The sequence below is a fragment of the Podarcis cretensis genome (genome assembly GCF_951804945.1).
Source record: "Podarcis cretensis genome assembly, chromosome: 3".
NCBI classification, from domain to species: Eukaryota; Metazoa; Chordata; class Lepidosauria; order Squamata; family Lacertidae; genus Podarcis; species Podarcis cretensis.
Genome location: NC_137172.1, coordinates 115,063,749 through 115,085,314, shown reverse-complemented (window position 1 = coordinate 115,085,314; position 21,566 = coordinate 115,063,749). Strand labels below are relative to the sequence as shown.

The 21,566-nt window shown below is 44.7% G+C and overlaps 1 protein-coding gene across 3 annotated transcripts in view; it reads right to left on the bottom strand.

Moving 5' to 3' along the window:
- Positions 1-612: 612 nt before the first annotated feature.
- The window catches only part of GABRP (gamma-aminobutyric acid type A receptor subunit pi), a 34,233-nt gene continuing 13,279 nt past the window's right edge, over positions 613-21,566 (bottom strand). For 2 of the 3 annotated variants that reach the window (XM_079969975.1, XM_079969976.1), the window contains 6 exons: positions 15,759-15,976; positions 12,511-12,593; positions 7,117-7,254; positions 6,422-6,574; positions 5,235-5,404; positions 613-1,457 (listed from right to left, as the gene is read on the bottom strand). In XM_079969975.1, the coding sequence (XP_079826101.1) occupies positions 1,161-1,457; positions 5,235-5,404; positions 6,422-6,574; positions 7,117-7,254; positions 12,511-12,593; positions 15,759-15,976 (1,059 nt within the window). In that variant the 3' untranslated portion in view covers positions 613-1,160. Of the gene's footprint in view, positions 1,458-5,234; positions 5,405-6,421; positions 6,575-7,116; positions 7,255-12,510; positions 12,594-15,758; positions 15,977-17,988; positions 18,022-21,566 lie in introns of those variants that run through there. The other variant, XM_079969977.1, reaches the window with a different exon arrangement.

Below are 21,566 nucleotides of genomic sequence, written 5' to 3'. Positions count from 1 at the left end.
GTTAAGATTTGGTTGCCCAACCAGTTAGCTTCTATACATACAATGGGGAAGAGGGCGCCATTTTGTCCTTCACCTCAGATGGCAAAATGTCTTCAGTTAGCACTGTGTGAGGCATAGGCATCCCAATCATTTTTCAAACCAACATAGTCAGGGCTTCTTCCCCTTTTTTGCTTTCCATTTGAAGTTGTGGAAATGTATAGATTTCCTATTTACCTCAAAATAGCTTTTGTTTTGAATAGATGTGGGATATTTAAAAAACAACAACAACCAAGCATGTAATGTACTGAGCCTGGATCCTAGAACAATAGGCAGGTAGGATCCTAAAAAGCAGCAACCTGATTGGCCTGCAGGAGCCGCCCAATCCGGCTCCAGGAGGAAGTGAATCAGCAACCTGATTGGCCTGCAGGACAGTCCAATCAGGCTCCAGGAGGGGAACTGAATCAGCCAATCACACAGGACCCATTGTGTAAATAATTTATATATAGCCAGAGGTTTTGGAGGAAAGGACTCACTCAATGTTTACTGTGAGCTGAAATAAAGAGCATGAAATCAACACTCAACTCTGAATATATTTCAGAGCATCTAGTTGTTATTAACAGAGATCCAGAGGTGTTCATGTGATAAGGGCACTTATTTATTATTTAAAGCAGCATCTTGTATATCTGCAGTTCTCTGTGACCTTGAAAGAAGACGATAAGAAGGCCTTCCATTTGCCATCATCTCACAGTGATTACCTTGCCTGAGATCAGCAGGGAGCAATCCTCAGGTTGGCAGTAACCTGCGCCCAAGTGATTGAAAACAACTAGCGGAAAACCTCTTTGGCACAAATGTAAAACATCAGACTAAAAAGGGTACACTGGGGCTTAGCTATGTTGACAGTGTAAAACAGTTGCAAGGCCTCGAAGCACAAGGCCTATCTATCATAGCAATAGCTTCAAGAATAGGCTTGCTCTTTTTGGATTCCTCTTGTTCTAGCTCCACAGTCACGCTAATGTGTTGCTCTGTACAAGATTTGGCTTTTGATACAATACAATCAAGGCTGGGTTTGGGCCAAATTCTTGATATGTGCCCATAGTCACACCCATAACAATTCGTAGCGGCTGGGAGCCAACATAGGCAAGACTTTCTCACCACCACACGCCAAAATGGTCTTACAATTGCTAAAAGAATAAGTAATAAACCCAATAAAACAAATTGACTACCAAAAAACATAGAGGGAAGAGCAGTCTTGAGTAGTGTTCGATGTTGCCTGGATTTTGAATTGTGAAGTAGCTGACAACCCTGCGCATTTTGTTCCTCAAAAGAAACCGAATTTTGTCCTTTGGTTTCATAGTCGAACCACTGTGGGCGATATTATCGATGGCACTGAAGTTGATCTTTTGATTGTAGCTGGTGACAGATGTGGAAAAGATACTGGTGACATCTTCCGTTTCTCTGGTAACCTCATTTGTAGAAGCCTAAAATAAGAAAAAGTTACTAATAAACATTTGGGCCATATCACTATTTCATAACCAACGCACCCAAACCAAGTACGAGGAAATACAAGAGAGCAGAAGTTCACTGTGACTCTCTTGCCAACATACCATTAGTCTGGGATGTTAGAAGAATAAATAAATCCCTGGAAGTCTTTAGCAAAAGCCAAATTCTTGTTTACTGATGCTAGACCCCGAGGGACCAAAATTTAATATCCTGTCTAGGAACTTGGTGAACACACCCTTTGATGGCTTACAGGTGGTGGTGTTTTTTGAAGTAAGTTTCTAGCCCCAATACAAAATGATTTCCCCTCACTACTGCAGTACCAACACTCATAGAAACCATGCCACCATCTAGGAGATACCGTATTTTCCTGTGTATAACAAACCCCTGTGTATAAGATGCCCCCTATTTGGGGGGACTGCAATTTAAGAAAAAATAGGGACATGGGTGGCGCTGTGGGTTAAACCACAGAGCTTAGGGCTTGCTGATCAGAAGGTCGGTGGTTCGAATCCCCGCGACGGGGTCAGCTCCCGTTGCTCGGTCCCTGCTCCTGCCAACCTGGCAGTTCAAAAGCACGTCAAAGTGCAAGTAGATAAATAAGTACCGCTCCAGCGGGAAGGTAAACGGCATTTCTGTGCGCTGCTCTGGTTCGCCAGAAGTGGCTTAGTCATGCTGGTCACATGACCTGGAAGCTGTATGCCGGCTCCCTCAGCCAATAAAGTGAGATGAGCGCCACAACCCCAGAGTTGGTCACGAATGGACCTAATTTAAGAAAATGGGGGGAGATATCCTGGAGTTTTTTGGGGGGGATTGTCTAGAGTTGTTGAGCTTTTTGGGGAGAGGTGCAGAAAACGCTGACAACCACTCGCATCGCAGAAGCAAAGAAGCGTCTGCCCACTCGCAAACAGCAGCCGGCAATCGCACGCACAATTGCCGCAGCGGCAGCCAATCCACAGCAGCCTTTGCAGAAGCCAAAAATCACCCACCAAATCGCGCTGACAAGCTGCAGCTCACAGCTGCAACCTATCACCTGTCCCCCCTATACACGGTGTACAGGACAACCCCCATTTTTAAAGATTATTTTAAAGAAGGGGAAAAACTCGTCTTATACACGGAAAAGTACAGTAATTTGCAACTACATCAGACTATGGGTTGTCGTTGCTCTGCTAGGATTCTGGAAATGACAACAGCTGCAGTGTAGCTAAATACCACTTTTAGGACAGGCCTGAGATGATGATGATAATAATAATAATAATAATAATAATTATTATTATTATTATTATTATTATTATTATTATTATTATTATTTATTTATTTATACCCCGCCCATCTGGCTGGGTTTCCCCAGCCACTCTGGGCAGCTTCCAATAAAACACTAAAATACAATAACCTATTAAACATTAAAAGCTTCCCTAAACAGGGCTGTCTTCAGATGTCTTCTGAATGTCAGGTAGTTATTTTTCTCTTTGACATCTGATGGGAGGGCTTTCCACAGGGCAAGCACCACTACCGAGAAGGCCCTCTGCCTGGTTCCCTGTAACTTGGCTTCTCACAGTGAGGGAACCGCCAGAAGGCCCTCGGCACTGGACCTCAGAGATCAAACCCTGGCATCCATGGGCAGCTGCCAGGACCTCCTTAGCACCCACTGTTGGTTCCCTGGTTTCTCTTTAGTGTAGGTTGGTGTTCCAAGCAGCAGTGGGCAGCTGGATCTGGCTGTGACATTAATTTCCCACAATGCACCCAAAGGAAACACTTCGCCAGGGGCAATATGGGAAACAAAGCAGAGGCTGGACCCATCAGCCTGATTCTTCTTGCAGCAGCATCACCTCCAGGCAAACCCACCAGCAGAGAAGACGGCCCACCAGAAGATGTCCTCCATCCAACCTAGAGCCTGACTTAGAATAGATACAATTTTCAAAATCCTTGATCATTTATGGCCTTATTTTGGTTTCCTGAATGTGTACTAGCTTCTCCTCTAGAAAAGGGAACGCCCCAGGAGGCAAGTCACATCCTGTTTTCAGGCACAAAGGGTAACAGCGGGGGCTAAGGAAATAATTCACCCCCCTCCTGCCCTGTTCTTTCAGAGGCTGCTTGCTTCCATGGAGGAAGGTGACACTGTCAGATTTTGCTTTCATGGAACTGCACAAGTCCGGATCCAGCATTCTCCACTCTCATAGATCTCCCCTTTTGTTTTAACTACTACATGTTATATTTTCAGCAAAAATGTTCGTTCATTAGGAGGATCTAACTGAACATCCAGACATGATCTCATTCACAGTCTATGGCACTTAACTTTTTCACCGCTGAAAACGGAGAGCTCTATCTGCTGCTCTTCCCATTGCAAATCTAAACTATGCAATAGGTGTTCTGTTGCTCTTTAAATACAGCTTGCCAGGTAATTTAATAAACTTGAAAACAAGTCATCTTTTGCTGATCTGTAGTTTGCTCTGAATGCAATATCTGCTTTGGCTCCCTGTTTCTTTATATTATTATTATTATTATTATTATTATTATTATTATTATTAGTGGCGTAGCGTGGGTTGTCAGCACCCGGGGCAAGGCAAGTAATTTGCGCCCCCTAACCCATGGATTTGCGCCCCCTAACCCTAACCCCCAGATGTTGCACCCGGTGCGGCCGGGGCCCCCTGCACCCCCCACGCTACGCCACTGATTATTATTATTACTTATACCTTGCAATTTTTCTACCCTGAGCAAATTCATCTTCTTTTTGGTTCTTATTTGCTTTCATTACCCATCTTTCCTTTTGAGACTTGTTCCTGCTTATGCCTTCCTTTGTCCAGTTGTCACGCCAACTCAATTTCCAGCTGAAAACTTGGCTTGGTAATGCTTTCCCTGAAGCATAACTTCCCCACTTCCATACATCCTGCTCCCCAACAACTCCCCCCTTATTCCTTCCTAACAGAAGGCTGCTGGCTTTATTATTGTTCATATGTGATTGTACTGGAAACGCTTATTATATTTGATATTAATTGATATATTGCATGATAGCTTATTTGGCAATTTAAAATGTTACTAGGTTGATGCTATCCAAATGATTCATTTGTAGCATTATGTTTTGAAATGATCTACTGTTTGAATAAGGGACGCGGGTGGCGCTGAGGGTTAAACCACAGAGCCTAGGACTTGCCGATCGGAAGGTCGGCGGTTCGAATCCCCGTGACTGGGTGAGCTCCCGTTGCTCGGTCCCTGCTCCTGCCAACCTAGCAGTTCAAAAGCACGTCAAAGTGCAAGTAGATAAATAGGTACCGCTCTGGAGGGAAGGTAAATAAATAATAATAATAATAATAATAATAATAATAATAATAATAATTTATTTATACCCCGCCCATCTGGCTGAGCTTCCCCAGCCACTCTGGGTGGCTCCCAATCAAGTGTTAAAAACAGTACAGCGTTAAATATTAAAAACTTCCCTGAACAGGGCTGCCTTAAAATGTCTTCTGAATGTCATGTAGTTGTTTAAATGGCGTTTCCGTGCGCTGCTCTGGTTCGCCAGAAGCGGCTTAGTCATGCTGGTCACATGACCTGGAAGCTGTACACTGGCTCCCTCAGCCAGTAAAGTGAGATGAGCACCACAACCCCAGAATCGGTCACGACTGGACCTAATGGTCAGGGGTCCCTTTACCTTTACTGTTTGAATGTTGTGATGATGATGCATATTTCTTGTGTTGTGAACTGCTTTGGGTATATGTATAGGGGAAAGTGGCCTACAAGCTAAATAAATACATCTTTTTGTTTACCTTTTGCGATGCGATATAGTGAGCTACTGCATATTCTACCAAGGCACCAAATATGAAGGTGAAGCAGATGCCCAGGTAAACATCAATGGCTTTTATGAAACCGTTGGTCTTCGTCACAGCGTTTCGTGAGCCCATCATCAGAGTTGTCATTGACAGCACAGTTGTTACTCCTGCAGGGTGGGAGGGAGGAAGGAACACTTTAATCAAAAGAAAAGCACAGGGCTGGCCAAAGATGGTGGTCCCCCTCACATTTCACATATCGAATCCGACTGGCCTTAACAACTGAATCCTACTTCAACAATGTTGATGGGACACATCTGAAGGCAGTAGGCTAGCTGCTCTGGCTTCCAACAGGTGAGGCACTCAAGAAGAAGAAGAAGAGTTTGGATTTGATATCCCGCTTTATCACTATCCGAAGGAGTCTCAAAGCGGCTAACATTCTCCTTTCCCTTCCTCCCCCACAACAAACACTCTGTGAGGTGAGTGGGGCTGAGAGACTTCAGAGAAGTGTGACTGGCCCAAGGTCACCCAGCAGCTGCATGTGGAGGAGCGGAGACGCGAACCCGGTTCCCCAGATTACGAGTCTACCGCTCTTAACCACTACACCACGCTGGAATGACTTTGTGGCTGTTTCCAAGTAAAGGTACCTATACCTTACCTTAGCATGGCAGCAGAAGAACTGGGGGAGCACTGAAGTCTCACCATTTTCTTTCTGGGTCCACATGCATTTGCTCATTCTTGCTAAGCCATGGTGCTCTACCACTGAGCTATAGCCCTTCCTCATCCATTTTCCTCAGTTTAGGATGTCATCCAGAAACTAAGCTACAGCTAATTTTAAAGGACTGATCCCCTTCTAAAGAGTTCATGCATTCCTGAAGGCAATTTGAAAAACACATGGCTGGCATGCAATAATATTCAAAGTCTGAAAGCACATTCAGAGTTAATTTGTATTTTCCATCTGACAGTATTTGATAGATGCTCTTCAAATTAGCATTTGACAGGTGACAGTGGTTAACACATCAAGTGTTTGTGATGATTTATCTCAGCTTTAGAAACTTGGGTACCACAACATTTCAGTTTTTACATTCAACACAGCTTGTAGCACTGCATAAACAACAGGTGCTTGGGTTCTCTTGTTCTCTCTCTCATCCACTGCTGGAAGTATCCTACTTCAGAGAACAGCTCACCAATACATGTTCTTGCCGGAACGGAATCCAGAGTGATCCAGAAAGAAACCCAAGACAATATGACAAGGAGGGTGGATGGCACATATGTCTCCAGAATGAAATACAGGATATTTCTCTTGAGTTCAAACTGCAACACTAGTCTTGGGTAATTGCCTAGTTGGAGAAAGAAAACACATCCTACAATGAAAAGAAACCACCCGCAGAGAGAAGGCAATCCTACGCCAAGTTTTATTCAATGGATGCAGATTTTTGACAAAGTAGAGAAGAGAGCCATCATATCACTGGCCAGATGACAAGGTCTGGCATCAGAAATGAGTCCCTTTCAACTCTACAACTCTATGATTCTACAGTGGTACCTCAGGTTAAGTACTTAATTCATTCTGGAGGTCCGTTCTTAACCTGAAACTCTTCTTAACCTGAGGTACCACTTTAGCTAATGGGGCCTCCTGCTGCCGCCACACGATTTCTGTTCTCATCCTGAAGCAGAGTTCTTAACCCGAGGTACTATTTCTGGGTTAGCGGAGTCTGTAACCTGAAGCGTCTGTAACCCAAGGTACCCACCGTATAGTTCTATGATCACATCTCCAAAGCTCTCAAAATCAGAGAAAGGTTCATAGGTGGACCTGGACCATTCAGAATAGCCAGCGTTTGTGAGCCATATTTGTTTACGTCTCTGCTTCTTCAGCTTTCGTTACCTGTTTCCTGGTGAGACATTGTTACAAGGCTGTAATAGTGCTCCACTGTGTACTGAGAAAGTCGTAGGTTCTCAAGGCCGTGGACCGAATCGTTTCCCCTCAACCAAGTGTACAGTACATCGTTTTCATCATATCCCCCTGCAGGCAATATATTAAGAAAGCATCAAGAGGTAACTGGACAACAAATTGAGTAAGTTGCTGAATGTTTTGCCCCTACATCCTGCACTGGACTCTTGAACTCCCACTGGAGTTCTTGATTTCTGGAGCCCATTTTAATGCTCTCCCTTCTGCACTACTAGAGGGCAGATATCATGACATCCCAGCTGAACAAAGATTATGTCCATGCAACTCTAATGAGATTGAATCCATTGGGCACATTCTTCTCTACTGGGCCCGTTGTACTGTGTACCATTGTACTGTAATACCTGAAGAGAGCTAATTTTACCGTTATTAAGGAAATTACCTGGCTGCTCAGAGGAATCTTATGTTAAATACCTTCTTGCTCATAAAGATCTGGATATCATCAGGCCTGTTGCGAAATACTGTTTTATAGCAACGAGGACAAGACAGGCTGTGGTGACAGTGATGGCTGGAGAATGAGTACTGATTTTAATTTCCGGAATACAGGTTTTAGCTGAAGGAGTATTATTTTTAATGTAAATAAGTTTAGAGGGAAATTTTAATTACATCCGCTTCTTTATGCGGTTGTGGCGTATGTTGTTGTTGTTAACTTTGCTGTCTGGTCTTTGACCGCAATAAAGATTGATTGATTGTGTACACACCATATATTCAAAGCACATCTTACACATAGAATCCTGGGGACCATTGTTTGTCAAAGGTGCTGGAAACTGTTGCTCTGTGAGGCGTTAACTACAGTTTCCAGGATTCTTGAGGATGGAGGAATGCGCGTTTTCATTTATAACAATACAGGCAAAACATACATACAAACTGATATAAAGCCATCAAAACATTCCAAAGACCATATTGAGAGATAGAATTATATAGGTGAACTTTGCATCTTAATTACGCACTTTGGATTTGATGGATGTCATAGGGTCTCCTGGGTTTGACCCCTGGGTCAATCATCCTGCAGACAAGTTGGTTGATATAGGTTATAACCCAATGAGTAAGCCAAACCTCTTACACCTGTAATTGATGAAGTTGCGTCCTAATTTGAACCCTACAATGGTGTCCTGAGTGGCTGGCAGTGGGCCACAGCACCTGGGCATGCAACATCTGAAGGGACACAGATTCCCCTCTCTACTCTCAGCATTAGGTAAAGGTAAAGGGACCCCTGACCATTAGGTCCAGTCGCGGACGACTCTGGGGTTGCGGCACTCACCTCGCTTTATTGGCCGAGGGAGCCGGCGTACAGCTTCCGGGTCATGTGGCCAGCATGACTAAGCCGCTTCTGGCGAACCAGAGCAGCGCACGGAAATGCCGTTTACCTTCCCGCCGGAGCGGTACCTATTTATCTACTTGCACTTTGATGTGCTTTCGAACTGCTAGGTTGGCAGGAGCAGGGACCGAGCAACGGGAGCTCACCCCGTCGCGGGGATTCAAACCGCCGACCTCCTAATCAGCAAATCCTAGGCTCTGTGGTTTAACCCACAGCGCCACCAGCGTCCCCTTACTCTCAGCATTACAAGACTGGTTATTTGAGTCTATCCCCCATAGTTGACAATGGAAAGGAAGCTTTGGGTGAGTGAGGTCTCATGTAAGTAAAGATTGCCATTTCATCAGCAGCATGGATGTAAGTTCATCCCAACAGAAATTACGAGCCATTTCCCCCTATGAACGGAAGGTACTGCAAATACAAAGAATTATACAACTCTCCTAAAATCAGATTGCTTTCATAAACAAGCCGATAACGTTTTCGTCGGCCCAGCTATTTAATTAAAGATCTGTCACGCAGTAAAAACGGAAACACTGATATTTACCAGTTTGCCTTCACAGCAAAGAGCGAGAAATTGTGTTTTCCACTAGAAACAAATGACGGGAATCTTGCAACAGATATTACACAGAATCTGCTGATTCCCCAGGTACAAATCACACAAATATGACTTTTCAAAGTTTGCGCCCAGTTTGTAATAATAACTGCCGTTACTAAGGGAAACTTTATAATAAATGACTGATTGTTCTTAATTCATCTGGCATATATTTAAATAGCATTAATTCCAGGCATTTATCCTAATGACATCTCCAGTTGGCAATGTGCATGTAATTTCATAAGAATAATATGGCACAGGAGCTTGACATAGGACCCAATTACTCTCTTTCTCTCTTTTTAAGGCTAAACCCAGCTACATTTTAAAACAAGAGGCTAATCGTTATTATTTCAGTTTCTGTGCATTGTAATAAAGTTAATCATGGCAAACTAATATGATTTTAATGTGAAAATAATAGGACCTTCCATAGGAACTCCACTCAAGTAGCTGGCAAGTAAAACCTGGTCTTAAAATAATGAGATTTTAGACATTACTTGAATTGGTAACCATGATGAACAAAGAGTCTTCAAGATGTTCAGGCCTCGCATGCACCCAAATTGTTCTGGTTCTTCTTGCCCCATGTGTGACAAAAGCTCATGACTCCTTAACTCAGGAATTCCCAAACTGCGTGCAAGGGCACAGTAGCATGTCACACACAAGAGAGCAGTTTGTGTGCCTTGATAAATAAATCTATTAAATAAGTAAAGGTTACCTTGTACACAGACAGGAGGCTGCTTTATCCACTAGACCAGACCTTTTAACAACTGCTAAATCTTACTCAAATGTGATGGTGGAAAAACCCCTCCCCAAAGGGTCTTTCCTTCAGGAAACTGAGGACAGATTCACTACCTTCTGAAGTACAGTGGTATCTCTGGTTAAGAACTTAATTCGTTCCGGAGGTCCGTTCTTAACCTGAAACTGTTCTTAACCTGAGGTACCACTTTAGCTAATGGGGTCTCCTGCTGCCGCCATGCCACCATGGCGATTTCTGTTGTTCTAGATGGATTTCCCAAATAAAAAAATGAGGTGAAAATGAAAAGAGAGATCAGCTCTCCACGCATATTTGTTGGTGAGGGAACTGATACTATGGAACAAGCCTGTCGGCTTGAAAGCAGAATGGCTAGAAAAGTCAGTGGGTCAAGTAAGGTCCTTCTGAATGCCAGGATGGGCATGTGAAGCCCGTGTTGACCTCACAGTGATTTTTTTGACCTGTCCTCTGTGTTCTTTAGATATTTGCTTGATAGCCCGGACTTTCCCCTCGTCAATTCTACAGCAAGCAATAGTGGTCAATGACTACGCTTCCTGATCGTATATTTACACAACCAGATTTCTGGAAACAACAAAGGGTGCTTTATACTGAGATACGACCCTAGTTAAACCCACCATTCAACCTGAGGTAGCAAAGAGGTGAAGTTCTTATAGGAAAGCTTGCATCGTATGCTCCCATGCATTCCTTGATTCAGTTCTCGCTAGTGGCAATGGAAGTGTCTAAGCAAGTGCAGCTCTGCCCTATGGATGCTTAGGTAAAGGTAAAGGGACCCCTGACCATTAGGTCCAGTCGCGGACGACTCTGGGGTTGCAGCGCTCATCTTGCTTTATTGGCCGAGGGAGCCAGCGTACAGCTTCCGGGTAATGTGGTCAGCATGACTAAGCCACTTCTGGTGAACCAGAGCTGCACACGGAAACACCATTTACCTTCCCGCCAGAGTGGTACCTATTTATCTACTTGCACTCTGACGTGCTTTCAAACTGCTAGGTTCGCAGGAGCAGGGACCAAGCAACTGGAGCTCACCCCATCGCGGGGATTCGAACCGCCGACCTTCTGATCAGCAAGCCCTAGGCTCTGTGGTTTAACCCACAGCGCCACCTGTGTCCGTGTATGCTTACTCAGATGTGAATCCTATGGAGCTCAATGTGGCTTGCTCCCTAGTGGCTAGTAAGTATGCTTATAATTTCATATTTAATAAATGTACTGTGAAAACGCAACATTTCTGAGTTACAGAAAAGACACAGAGAGGGAATGCAACTGGAGGCCTATTTAAATACAAAATAATTGTATTCCATACAGTAAAGTGGCCTAGCTATTGAAAATGAGACCGTGGCCGCAGCTTGTGTGGGGTGGCAATTATCCAGTTGGCAATCAGATTCAAACCTGCTCCCTAAATTGGTTTGCTCTGTTAATAAATGACAGAGCAGAGAGAAAAGGCAAGTCCAAATGATTAGGAGCAAATTCGCCTTTCCTGTTTTGTGTGCTGTGTGACAGTCTCATGTTTTTAAAAGAACCCCATCCCATGTAGGGCAAGGGAAGAGACACTGTATGGTCTGTCCATAAAATTTTGCACATGTATTTCCGAAACTGTCCCAGGATGAAAAAGATAGACATTGTAAAAGGTCGGTAGGGAAGCTGTGCCCTGCAGATGTTCTTGGGCTCCCTTTCCCATCAACCTGAGCCAGCATGGCCAATAATCACAGAGGATGGGAGCTGTCATCCAGAAGCAACTGGAGGACCACAGGTTCCCCCAGTTCAGTAGCATCTGCCCTGTGGAACACCCTCCCATCAGATGTCAAAGAGATAAAAAACTACCTGACATTTAGAAGACATATGAAGGCAGCCCTGTTCAGGGAAGTTTCTAATGTGTGACATTTTAATGTATTTTTAATCTCTGTTGGAAGCTGCCCAGAGTGGCTGGGGAAACCCAGCCAGATGGGCGGGGTACAAATAATAAATTGTTGTTGTTGTTGTTGTTGTTGTTGTTGTTGTTGTTGTTGTTGTTGTTATGCTTGTAAAGAGAACCAAGGAAGGGGAAGAGGGAAGTCTGAACAACTACAACTATGTATGTAATTGTGTTTGATAATTATTGGTGGCAATTTGAAAAACTGAAGACTGAAATGTATTAAAAGAAAGAAAAATTTTAAACCCCAAACAACATTGGGATCAGTATCATGTATAACTGCCCCAATATCATGAGTACAAACTATAAGGTTTTTGGCAAAGGCCCATTGCTAGCCTAGAAGCAATGCAGAAATATTTGAAAAGTAAAAAAGAACAGCTATTTTATTATTACTTGCCACAAAGACACTTTCCGTAGGTGGGATAAAAAAAGTCTAGAATCTACAAATGCCAAGTGTTCTACACCTATGGATTTATTTTTTTATTCTTCTGGTTTCAGAATATATATTGTGAATTTTCTCATCAGCCCATTTAAAATTAGTATGATTACTGGAAGATTAGGTGCAGCTGTTTACTTTTTGAAATGGCTCTACATTTGAAAGGGGCAGGTGGAAAATTTCATGAGCTCCAAGACAGAAATGAAATGTTTGAACTGGTCACCTAAATATGAAGAAACAAATTCAAGAGCAGTCGGGGCTGGGATAGTTTCATCTTCTTGTAGAATGTGATACTTACAGCTTTCCATCTGCAGTTTACAGGTCTGCGTATCCAGGGGATATTTTGACAGGTCCATGTTACACGCAACTGTGGTAGTGATTCTGCAAAAAGAGAAAGTGATGTGAAGGCATCAATGAGGAATGGCCTGTATTTTCCATAGCAGTCCACAGGTGGCAATGTTTCTGCTTCGAAGAATAAATAACTGTTAAAACTAGCACTGAAGCTGCAGCCTGGACTTCCCTTTAGTTCAGATTGGCAGCTCTGGATCATTCCACTTATGGAAACAGGATAATGTAAGACAGCCTTTGTGAACTTGGTGCTCCCCAGATGTTTCAACCTCCCTTCAGCCCCAGCCAGCAAGTCCAAAACATCTGGAGAGAACCAGGATCGCAAAGGCTGCTTTAAGGCTATGTGACATAATCTGCCTTGGCATCCTCTGCTAGGTCAAAATGTACAAAAATATGTTGATCAGCAGAACAGCACAGAATTTGGGCCAGGTTATGCCATGGAAGTGAAAGCTGGACCATAAAGAAGGCTGATCGCTGAAGAATTTATGCTTTTGAATTATGGTGCTGGAGGAGACTCTTGAGAGTCCCATGGACTGCAAGAAGATCAAACCTATCCATTCTGAAGGAAATCAGCCCTGAGTGCTCACTGGAAGGACAGATCCTGAAGCTGAGGCTCCAATACTTTGGCCACCTCATGAGAAGAGAAGATTCCCTGGAAAAGACCCTGATGTTGGGAAAGATGGAGCGCACAAGGAGAAGGAGGCAACAGAGGACGAGATGGTTGGACCGTGTTCTCGAAGCTACCAGCATGAGTTTGACCAAACTGCGGGAGGCAGTGAAAGACAAGAGTGCCTGGTGTGCTCTGGTCCATGGGGTCACGAAGAGTCGGACACGACTAAACGATTAAACAAGAACAACAACAACAACGCCAGTTTGAGCTGAATATTTGTGTGATGGCCATCATTCTGCAAAGCACATTCTCTCCTTTATATAAGAAGCCAGTGACTACTAAAGATTGTAGGATGTGGACTCAAATTCACCCACATCAAGTGCTATTCCTGGATACATAAAAAGTTAAATTGCAAAAAAAAAATTATATAACACTCAAACCACTTAACATGTATGTGTAGTCTTGCTTTAAACCAGGTGTGTCCAAAGTCGGTTTAATCCAGCCCCTGCGGCAGTTTATTTCCTGGGGTAAAATCCCCAAAAAACCTAAACCTCAACAACTAAAATCCTCAACAACTTCACTTCATCAAATCTGGTCTGCTTTGAAAATAGTTTGCGCACAATCCTTACAACAACAGCCCCTCTCCTGTTCTGTTTACTATCAAGCCCGGGGTTTCCTAACCTTTTAGGGCATGCCAGCACCTTTAGAAATCTAAGAAACTGTCACAAAACATCCATTTCACAGAAGGAAAAGTGATGATACTCAGAACCTCCGCCAGAAACAACAAACAAAACACCAAAGCAAAAAAAAAAAAAAAATGCAGGCAAAAGGGGAAAAACTGGTAAACCGTGTGCCTCCCCACCCAAAACAAATGAAATGCCAAAATTTAAGGGGCAGGTATCTTTGGGGGCAGGACGCAGGTGGCGCTGTGGGTTAAAGCCTCAGCGCCTAGGGCTTGCCGATCGAAAGGTCGGCGGTTCGAATCCCTGCGGCGGGGTGCGCTCCCGCTGCTCGGTCCCAGCGCCTGCCAACCTAGCAGTTCGAAAGCACCTCCGGGTGCAAGTAGATAAATAGGGACCGCTTACCAGCGGGAAGGTAAACGGCGTTTCCGTGTGCGGCTCTGGCTCGCCAGAGCAGCGATGTCACGCTGGCCACGTGACCCGGAAGTGTCTCCGGACAGCGCTGGCCCCTGGCCTCTTAAGTGAGATGGGCGCACAACCCCAGAGTCTGTCAAGACTGGCCCGTACGGGCAGGGGTACCTTTACCTTTACCTTTATCTTTGGGGGCACCAAGGGGAGTGTCTGAGGGTACTGTCTGTCGGTACATTGTGCTGGGGACCCCAGAGCTGGCCAGATGCAGAGTTCTGAAAGATGCAAAAGCTTACATGCTATTTTGTGGTATTTTTAAGGTAAAGGTAAAGGGACCCCTGACCATTAGGTCCAGTCGTGACCGACTCTGGGGTTGCGGCGCTCATCTCGCTTTATTGGCCGAGGATGCCGGCGTACAGCTTCCAGGTCATGTGGCCAGCATGACTAAGCCACTTCTGGCAAACCAGAGCAGTGCACGGAAACACCGTTTACCTTCCCGCCAGAGCGGTGCCTATTTATCTACTTGCACTTGGACATGCTTTCGAACTGCTAGGTTGGCAGGAGCAGGGACCGAGCAACGGGAGCTCACCCCGTTGTGGGGATTCGAACTGCCGACCTTCTGATCAGCAAGTCCTAGGCTCAGCGGTTTAACCCACAGCACCACCTGTGTCCCTGTGGTATTTTTGGTTGGCCCCTAAAAGGCTGTGTTATAGATGTTCAGTTGTGTACCTCATACATTCATTTTATCCCATACTATTTTTCATTTAAAACAGCCACCTCAATAGTTCTTTGATATTAGTCAGTACATTCCCTGTACCTAAGTTCTCTATTGCAGCATGTCAGTGTGTTATCAAAAGCTTGTGATACCTGTGATGAGTGTTTGAAGAAAGGAAGCTACAGCTGTAGAAATAATGGAATAATGAAACAATGAATTACGAGAATTATGATGAAATATGCAACTTTAAAGTCCTAAATGGCCTCGGTCCAGTATACCTGAAGGAGCGTCTCCACCCCCATCATTCTGCCCGGACGCTGAGGTCCAGTGCCGAGGGCCTTCTGGCGGTTCCCTCATTGCGAGAAGTAAAGCTACAGGGAGCCAGGCAGAGGGCCTTCTCGGTAGTGGCGCCCGCCCTGTGGAACGCCCTTCCAGCAGATGTCAAAGCGATAAACAACTACCTGACATTCAGAAGACATCTTAAGGCAGCCCTGTTCAGGGAAGTTTTTAACGTGTGATATTTTATTGTATTTTTGCTTTCTATGGAAGCCGCCCAGAGTGGCTGGGGAGGCCCAGCCAGATGGGCAGGGTATAAATAATAAATTATTATTATTATTATTATTTATTATTACTGACAAAACTATTTCCGCAGATATTCCTGACCCTCAGAATCTAATGGTGTCTCTTGGACCTTGAATTCCTGACTGTCGCACCAGTCTGCAATCTTTCTGCTACTCAAGGGTAACAAAGGGTAGCAAAACAGTAGGAGCACATGCAAGACTTACCGCAGAGCATACAAGACGGTGCCATTAGAGAACAGCCGTATAAGCCGATTCTCTGCTGTGACCTCATGCAAGAAAGACATCTTAGACTCCACAATATACGTGTCAGGAACCCACAGGTATTTCACTAGCCGGGCATCCAGAGTGAAACTTTTGTTCCCCTGAAAAACCAGGCGAGGATCTGTCCAGCGTTGTCGCAAATATATTGTCGCCGTGTAGTCCTGGAAAAGAAGGCAGCCTATGAGCAGGTTATGGAAAAGGGAAACTCTCTAAGTTAGAGAGACTTTTGGCAGGTGGAGTTCAACTGCTTATCCAAAGGGTGCTCTGAGCATATATTTATTGAATGTAGTCCCTCTGTCCTATAGGCATTTCTGAAATTTGCTCATCTTGATTCTTTTAGTTCTCCACACTGCTCTGTAATTCAGTACATTTTTTGCTGTTTTACACTTAGTTAATAATAATAATAATAATAATAATAATAATAATAATTTATTTATACCCTGTCCATCTGGCTGGGTTTCCCCAGCTACTCTGAGCAGCTCCCAACAGAATATTAAAAACACACAAAAAATCAAACATTAAAAACTTCCCTAAACAGGGCTGCCTTCAGATGGCTTCTAAAAGTCTGATACAGTGGTACCTCGGGTTACATACGCTTCAGGTTACATATGCTTCAGGTTACACACTCTGCTAACCTAGAAATAGTGCTTCAGGTTAAGAACTTTGCTTCAGGATAAGAACAGAAATCATGCTCCGGCGGCGCAGCGGCCACAGGAGACCCCATTAGCTAAAGTGGTGCTTCAGGTTAAGAACAGTTTCAGGTTAAGTACGGACCTCCGGAACGAATTAAGTACTTAACCCGAGGTACCACTGTAGTTGTTTATTTCATTGGCATCCGATGGGAGGGCGCCACTACCAAGAAGGCCCCCTTCCTAGTTCCCTGTAACTTTGATTCTCATAGTGAGGGAACCACCAGAAGGCCCTTGGAACTGGACCTCAGTGTCTGGGCAGAATGATGGGGGTGGAGACGCTCCTTCAGGTATACTGGGCGAAGGCCGTTAAGGGCTTTAAAGGTCCAGTCTTCATACTTTTCAGACCTAGGATCGACTTTTAACCCAAACACCCATCCATTTCTTAATCTTTTACCATATATTTGTGTAATGGTTCCTAAGGGGGTTGCTTGTGCGTAAGCAGGTGCCTATCTCGCTGGCTGGGTGCAAACACCTGGCTGGGCTGCCAAAGTGAACCTCCTCTGTCCGGACAGCCACTCACCCGTGGCTGACTCAATCGCTGGCAGAATCCGTGAGTGGGCGTTTCTTAAACTTCTTCCAGCAAAGAAGTTCTTTGACGCCTAGTCTCCGCCTACCCTCTCTGCGTGAAAGCCTTCTGCGCAGGGAGGGCGTGGGCAACGGAGGACCCCTACTCTCCCCGCTGGTCCCAGGCAAGGAGTCATGGGACTGCCTCGCCACTTCCCCCACCTGCCCCCCTTCTCCACTGGTACTACACTGATTCTCTTCCCCAGAAGATGGGCTGCTTCTCCCGATCCCTGGACGCTCTCTGGAATCCCTCTGGCTTTCACGCTCTCCCTCCAGTACTGATGGCAGTTCCCTGACAATTTGCACGGTGGGAGTGTTCCTGTTGCAACCCAACTTGGATGAGGCCACAACCCGCCCACCCGTCGTTCCTTAACATAGCTTAAGTAGTTTAAATTTGTATCTGTTGCAGGTATGGCACTGTAGGTGTGTCTCTCGCCTGCCGCATTTGAACATCAGCCTTTTCCTCAGGTAATCATGGCAGGCAAAGGAGGATTCATTGCTCTCTGCATTCAGAATATCATGTTTCACTCTACTTCAGTGCTGGGTGAAAGGATTCCTTTTGTGTTGAGTGCATAGACTTTAACAGGCTTTGGAATGAAAGCTGTTAACTAAAAAAAGTCATCCCAAGACTTCATGTATATCATTTCTAGCTTTCAGATTTTATTCTCATGCTGTTAGGGGGGAAATTTCTCTACCTAAATGATTGAGATGGTGCACCATTATGCATTTCAAAGCAGTGAATTATTAATCTCAGCAATGAAGGTGAAAACCCCCGGGTCATTTGTAGTTCAATTATTTATCTAGCAAAAGAGTACATCTCTATAATGTTCTGCGTGAGACCTGAAAATGTGAGTGCTATAGTGATGAGAAGACTACTGTATGAAGATAATATTTGTTGATTAATAGCTTTGGGATACCTGGAAAGTTAGCTTCATGAAAGATTGGCTCAGCCTTTCACAGACTTCCTATGGGTTCCAAACCCCAGTAGACGGCAGCTTTCAACAGAGTTCTGCATTTAAATGGATACTAAAAAGCTGCGGTGTTCTATAGACCAATGACTTCGGACACCTATTTGTCATTCTCATCTCAGAGGTGCCTTATTTTCAAAAGATGCCTGTAGTGTCTCAAGTCTGGGCTTCTTTGTTTGTTTATTTTAACACATCTTTTGGCCAGAGCAGCCCGCAAACAAAATACTATGACAACAATACAAGGAATTTAAAAGAAACAATCCATTTGCTAAAAACAGCATCACCATAAACAGATACTGGGGATCGGGTAGCAGGGGCTAAAGGAGCATCCGCATGGGAGGAGTTCCAGAAATTTGGTGCCACCACTGAAAAGACTCTACTGCATGTACTCGTCATCCCATAAGGTAGTGGGTAGCAGGAACACAACCTCCAGATCTTAACAGGCAGGCAAAATCATGTAGGAACAGGTGGTCCTTTTGATACTTCAGGGCCAAACTGTACAGGACTTTGAAATTTGACAACTACCACATTCAGCTTTGCTACAGGTCCACAAATTCTAGTGTTATTAGGGAAGCAGAAAAACTTTTCTCTAGCCACTTGCAGGATTTTATACACTTCTGAAGTGTACACAGGTAGAGGGATCTTTTTTTCATATGCGGTGGACTTGTAAGAAAGCGAGGGTGTTTTGGGAAATGATATATGATGAGATGAAAAAGATGTTTAAAGTGATTATACCAAAAAACCAACAAACCCTGAAGCTTTTCTATTAGGGGTTATAGGGATAGTTCTTTTTAAAAAGATGATTAAGCTGTTTATGTATGTAACAGCAGCAGCTAGGATTCTTTATGCACAAAAATGGAAGGAAGAAGCCATCCCCACCAAAGAAGAACAGATAAGCAAGTATGGAATTGGCAAAGTTAACAGTCAAAATAAGAGAACCTAATGACAATTGTTTCATAGAAGAATGGGAGCCTTTTTCGGACTACTTAAAGAAATATTGCAGTATGATGAATTTGTGAGCAGGATTTGAACCATGAATAAGAGAAGGAATTGGAGATGATAGCATTGTTGTTATAGCATAAGAGATGGGAGGTAGGGTGCAACAGAAGGAGATTTTATATGGATTTTATAAATTTCTATCATATTGCTTCTTATTCATCTTTTCTAAAAAGTTCCAAATGCTGTAACCTTCCTTTACAGGTAAAAGGTAAAGGTAAAGGACCCCTGGACAGTTAAGTCCAGTCAAAGGTGACTATGGGGTGTGGCGCTCATCTCGCTTTTTAGGCCGAGCAAACCAGCGTTTGTCCACAGCTTGCTGGGTCATGTGGCCAGCAGGACTAAACCGCTTCTGGTGCAACGGGACACCGTGATGGAAACCAGAGCACACGGAAATACTGTTTACCTTCCCACCGCAGTGGTACCTATTTATCTACTTGCACTGGTGTGCTTTGGAACTGCTAGGTTGGCAGGAGCTGGGACAGAGCAACAGGAGCTCACCCCTTCGCACGGACTTGAACTGCCAACCTCACAATCAGCAAGCATGAGAGGCTCAGTGGTTTAGACCACAGCGCCACCCGCGTCCACTTCCTGTAAGCAGAGAGGCCCTGTAATAGATGGATTGCCTACTTGCCTGCTCTTCGCCTTGCCTGCTGCTTCTCTGTCCACATGCTGCTGCCCATTTCAGTGAGATGACCACTACACTCAAACTTCCACTGACCACCTCACTAAGCAAAGAACATACAGGGTCCACCATCTGCTCCCAACTAAGCCCACCTCACTGAGAAAGAGATTGTGCTGACATGTATCTGTTTTTGGCAGCTTCCACAAGAGAAATAAATATTCTGCCCACATGCTACTGCCTGCCTGAGTGGAAGAGGAATGAAGAGGAATGAATGCCTCTCCCCACAAGATGATGCTCCCTGCCTGAAGGACAGGGGCTGCCCACTGTGGCCCATGCTAGCCAGGTGAGGGAGAAAAACTGGCCACTGTGATCTCATGCTGATGCTGCCTATTTCACAGACTGGCCACTGTGTTCTCACACGGATGTGTCCAATCAGAAGGAGAGACACAGGCCATTGTGATGTCATGCTGATGCTGAAGGAGAGATAAGCTGGCCAGTGTACCAGCCCACAACTGCTGTTCACCTGAATAACAAGGAGACACTGCCTGGCACGCCAACACATTGCTCACCATGCTCATGATAATTATGTCCTTTGCACCTTGGACCAAACTGGGGTTTCTTAACTTGCTTTTACTCTCCTGTTCCTGCATATTAGGTTCCCTTACCAGAGGTCTATAATAACAAGGTAATGAATCAACCACATTTATTTGTACACAAAAGGTAGGTAAAGGTAAATGTTAAAGGACTCCTGGACAGTTAAGTCCAGTCAAAGGCGACTATGGAATTGTGGCACTCATCTCACTTTCAGGTCAAGGGAGCTGGCCTTTGTCCATAGGCAGCTTTCCAGGTCATGTGGCCAGCAGGACTAAGCCACTTCTGGCGGGCGCAATGGAACACCGTGACAGAAACCAGAGTGGGGACGCGAACCCAGTTCACCAGATTACGAGTCCGCCACTCTTAACCACTACACCACACCGGCTCTCTTGCTATCAGGACACTGTGACAGAAGCCAGAGTGCACAGAAACACCATTTACCTTCCTGCTGCAGTGGTACCTATGCTTTCAAACTGCTAGGTTGGCAGGAGCTGGGACAGAGCAACGGGAGCTCACCCCTTCGCGCAGATTTAAACTGCCGACCTCACAATCGGCAAGCACAAGAGGCTAAGTGGTTTAGACCACAGCGCCACCCTCTCTACTATTTCCTTTATAGAGAAGTTGCTCCACGCCTTCGATCATTTTGGTTGCCCTTTCCTGAACCTTTTCCAACTCTACAATATTCATTTTGCAATGAGGTCACCAGAACTGTGTTCAGTATTCCAAGTGAGGTCATACTATTTGCATAAACAGTTATTCTGGAGGGGAAAAATATTCTTGTTCCTAGATGATGCTTATATGTGTCATAGCAGGAATCATCTTGGAACAGTCATTACCTCCTCTATGAGAGAGGAAAGCACCTACCACCCAAGATTTCTGGACTTTTATTAAAAATAGTAATTTGAAAAAATACAATACAATGCACAATTACTCAGGTGTGTGCAGTTAACTGAAGGACTTTTGACTAATTCATCTACCCGGTTGAGAGACAAAAAAACCCCACAACCCTAATGTCTACCTCTGGAATGCTTTTAAGGGGTAAGTAATCTGACCTTAGGGGACACGGGTGGCGCTGTGGGTTAAACCACAGAGCCTAGGGCTTGCCGATCAGAAGGTCGGCGTTTCAAATCCCCATGTCGGGGTGAGCTCCCGTTGTTCGGTCCCTGCTCCTGCCAACCTAGCAGTTCGAAAGCACATCAAAGTGCAAGTAGATAAATAGGTACCGCTCCGGCAGGAAGATAAACGGTGTTTCCATGCGCTGCTCTGGTTCACCAGAAGCAGCTTAGTCATGCTGGCCACATGACCCGGAAGC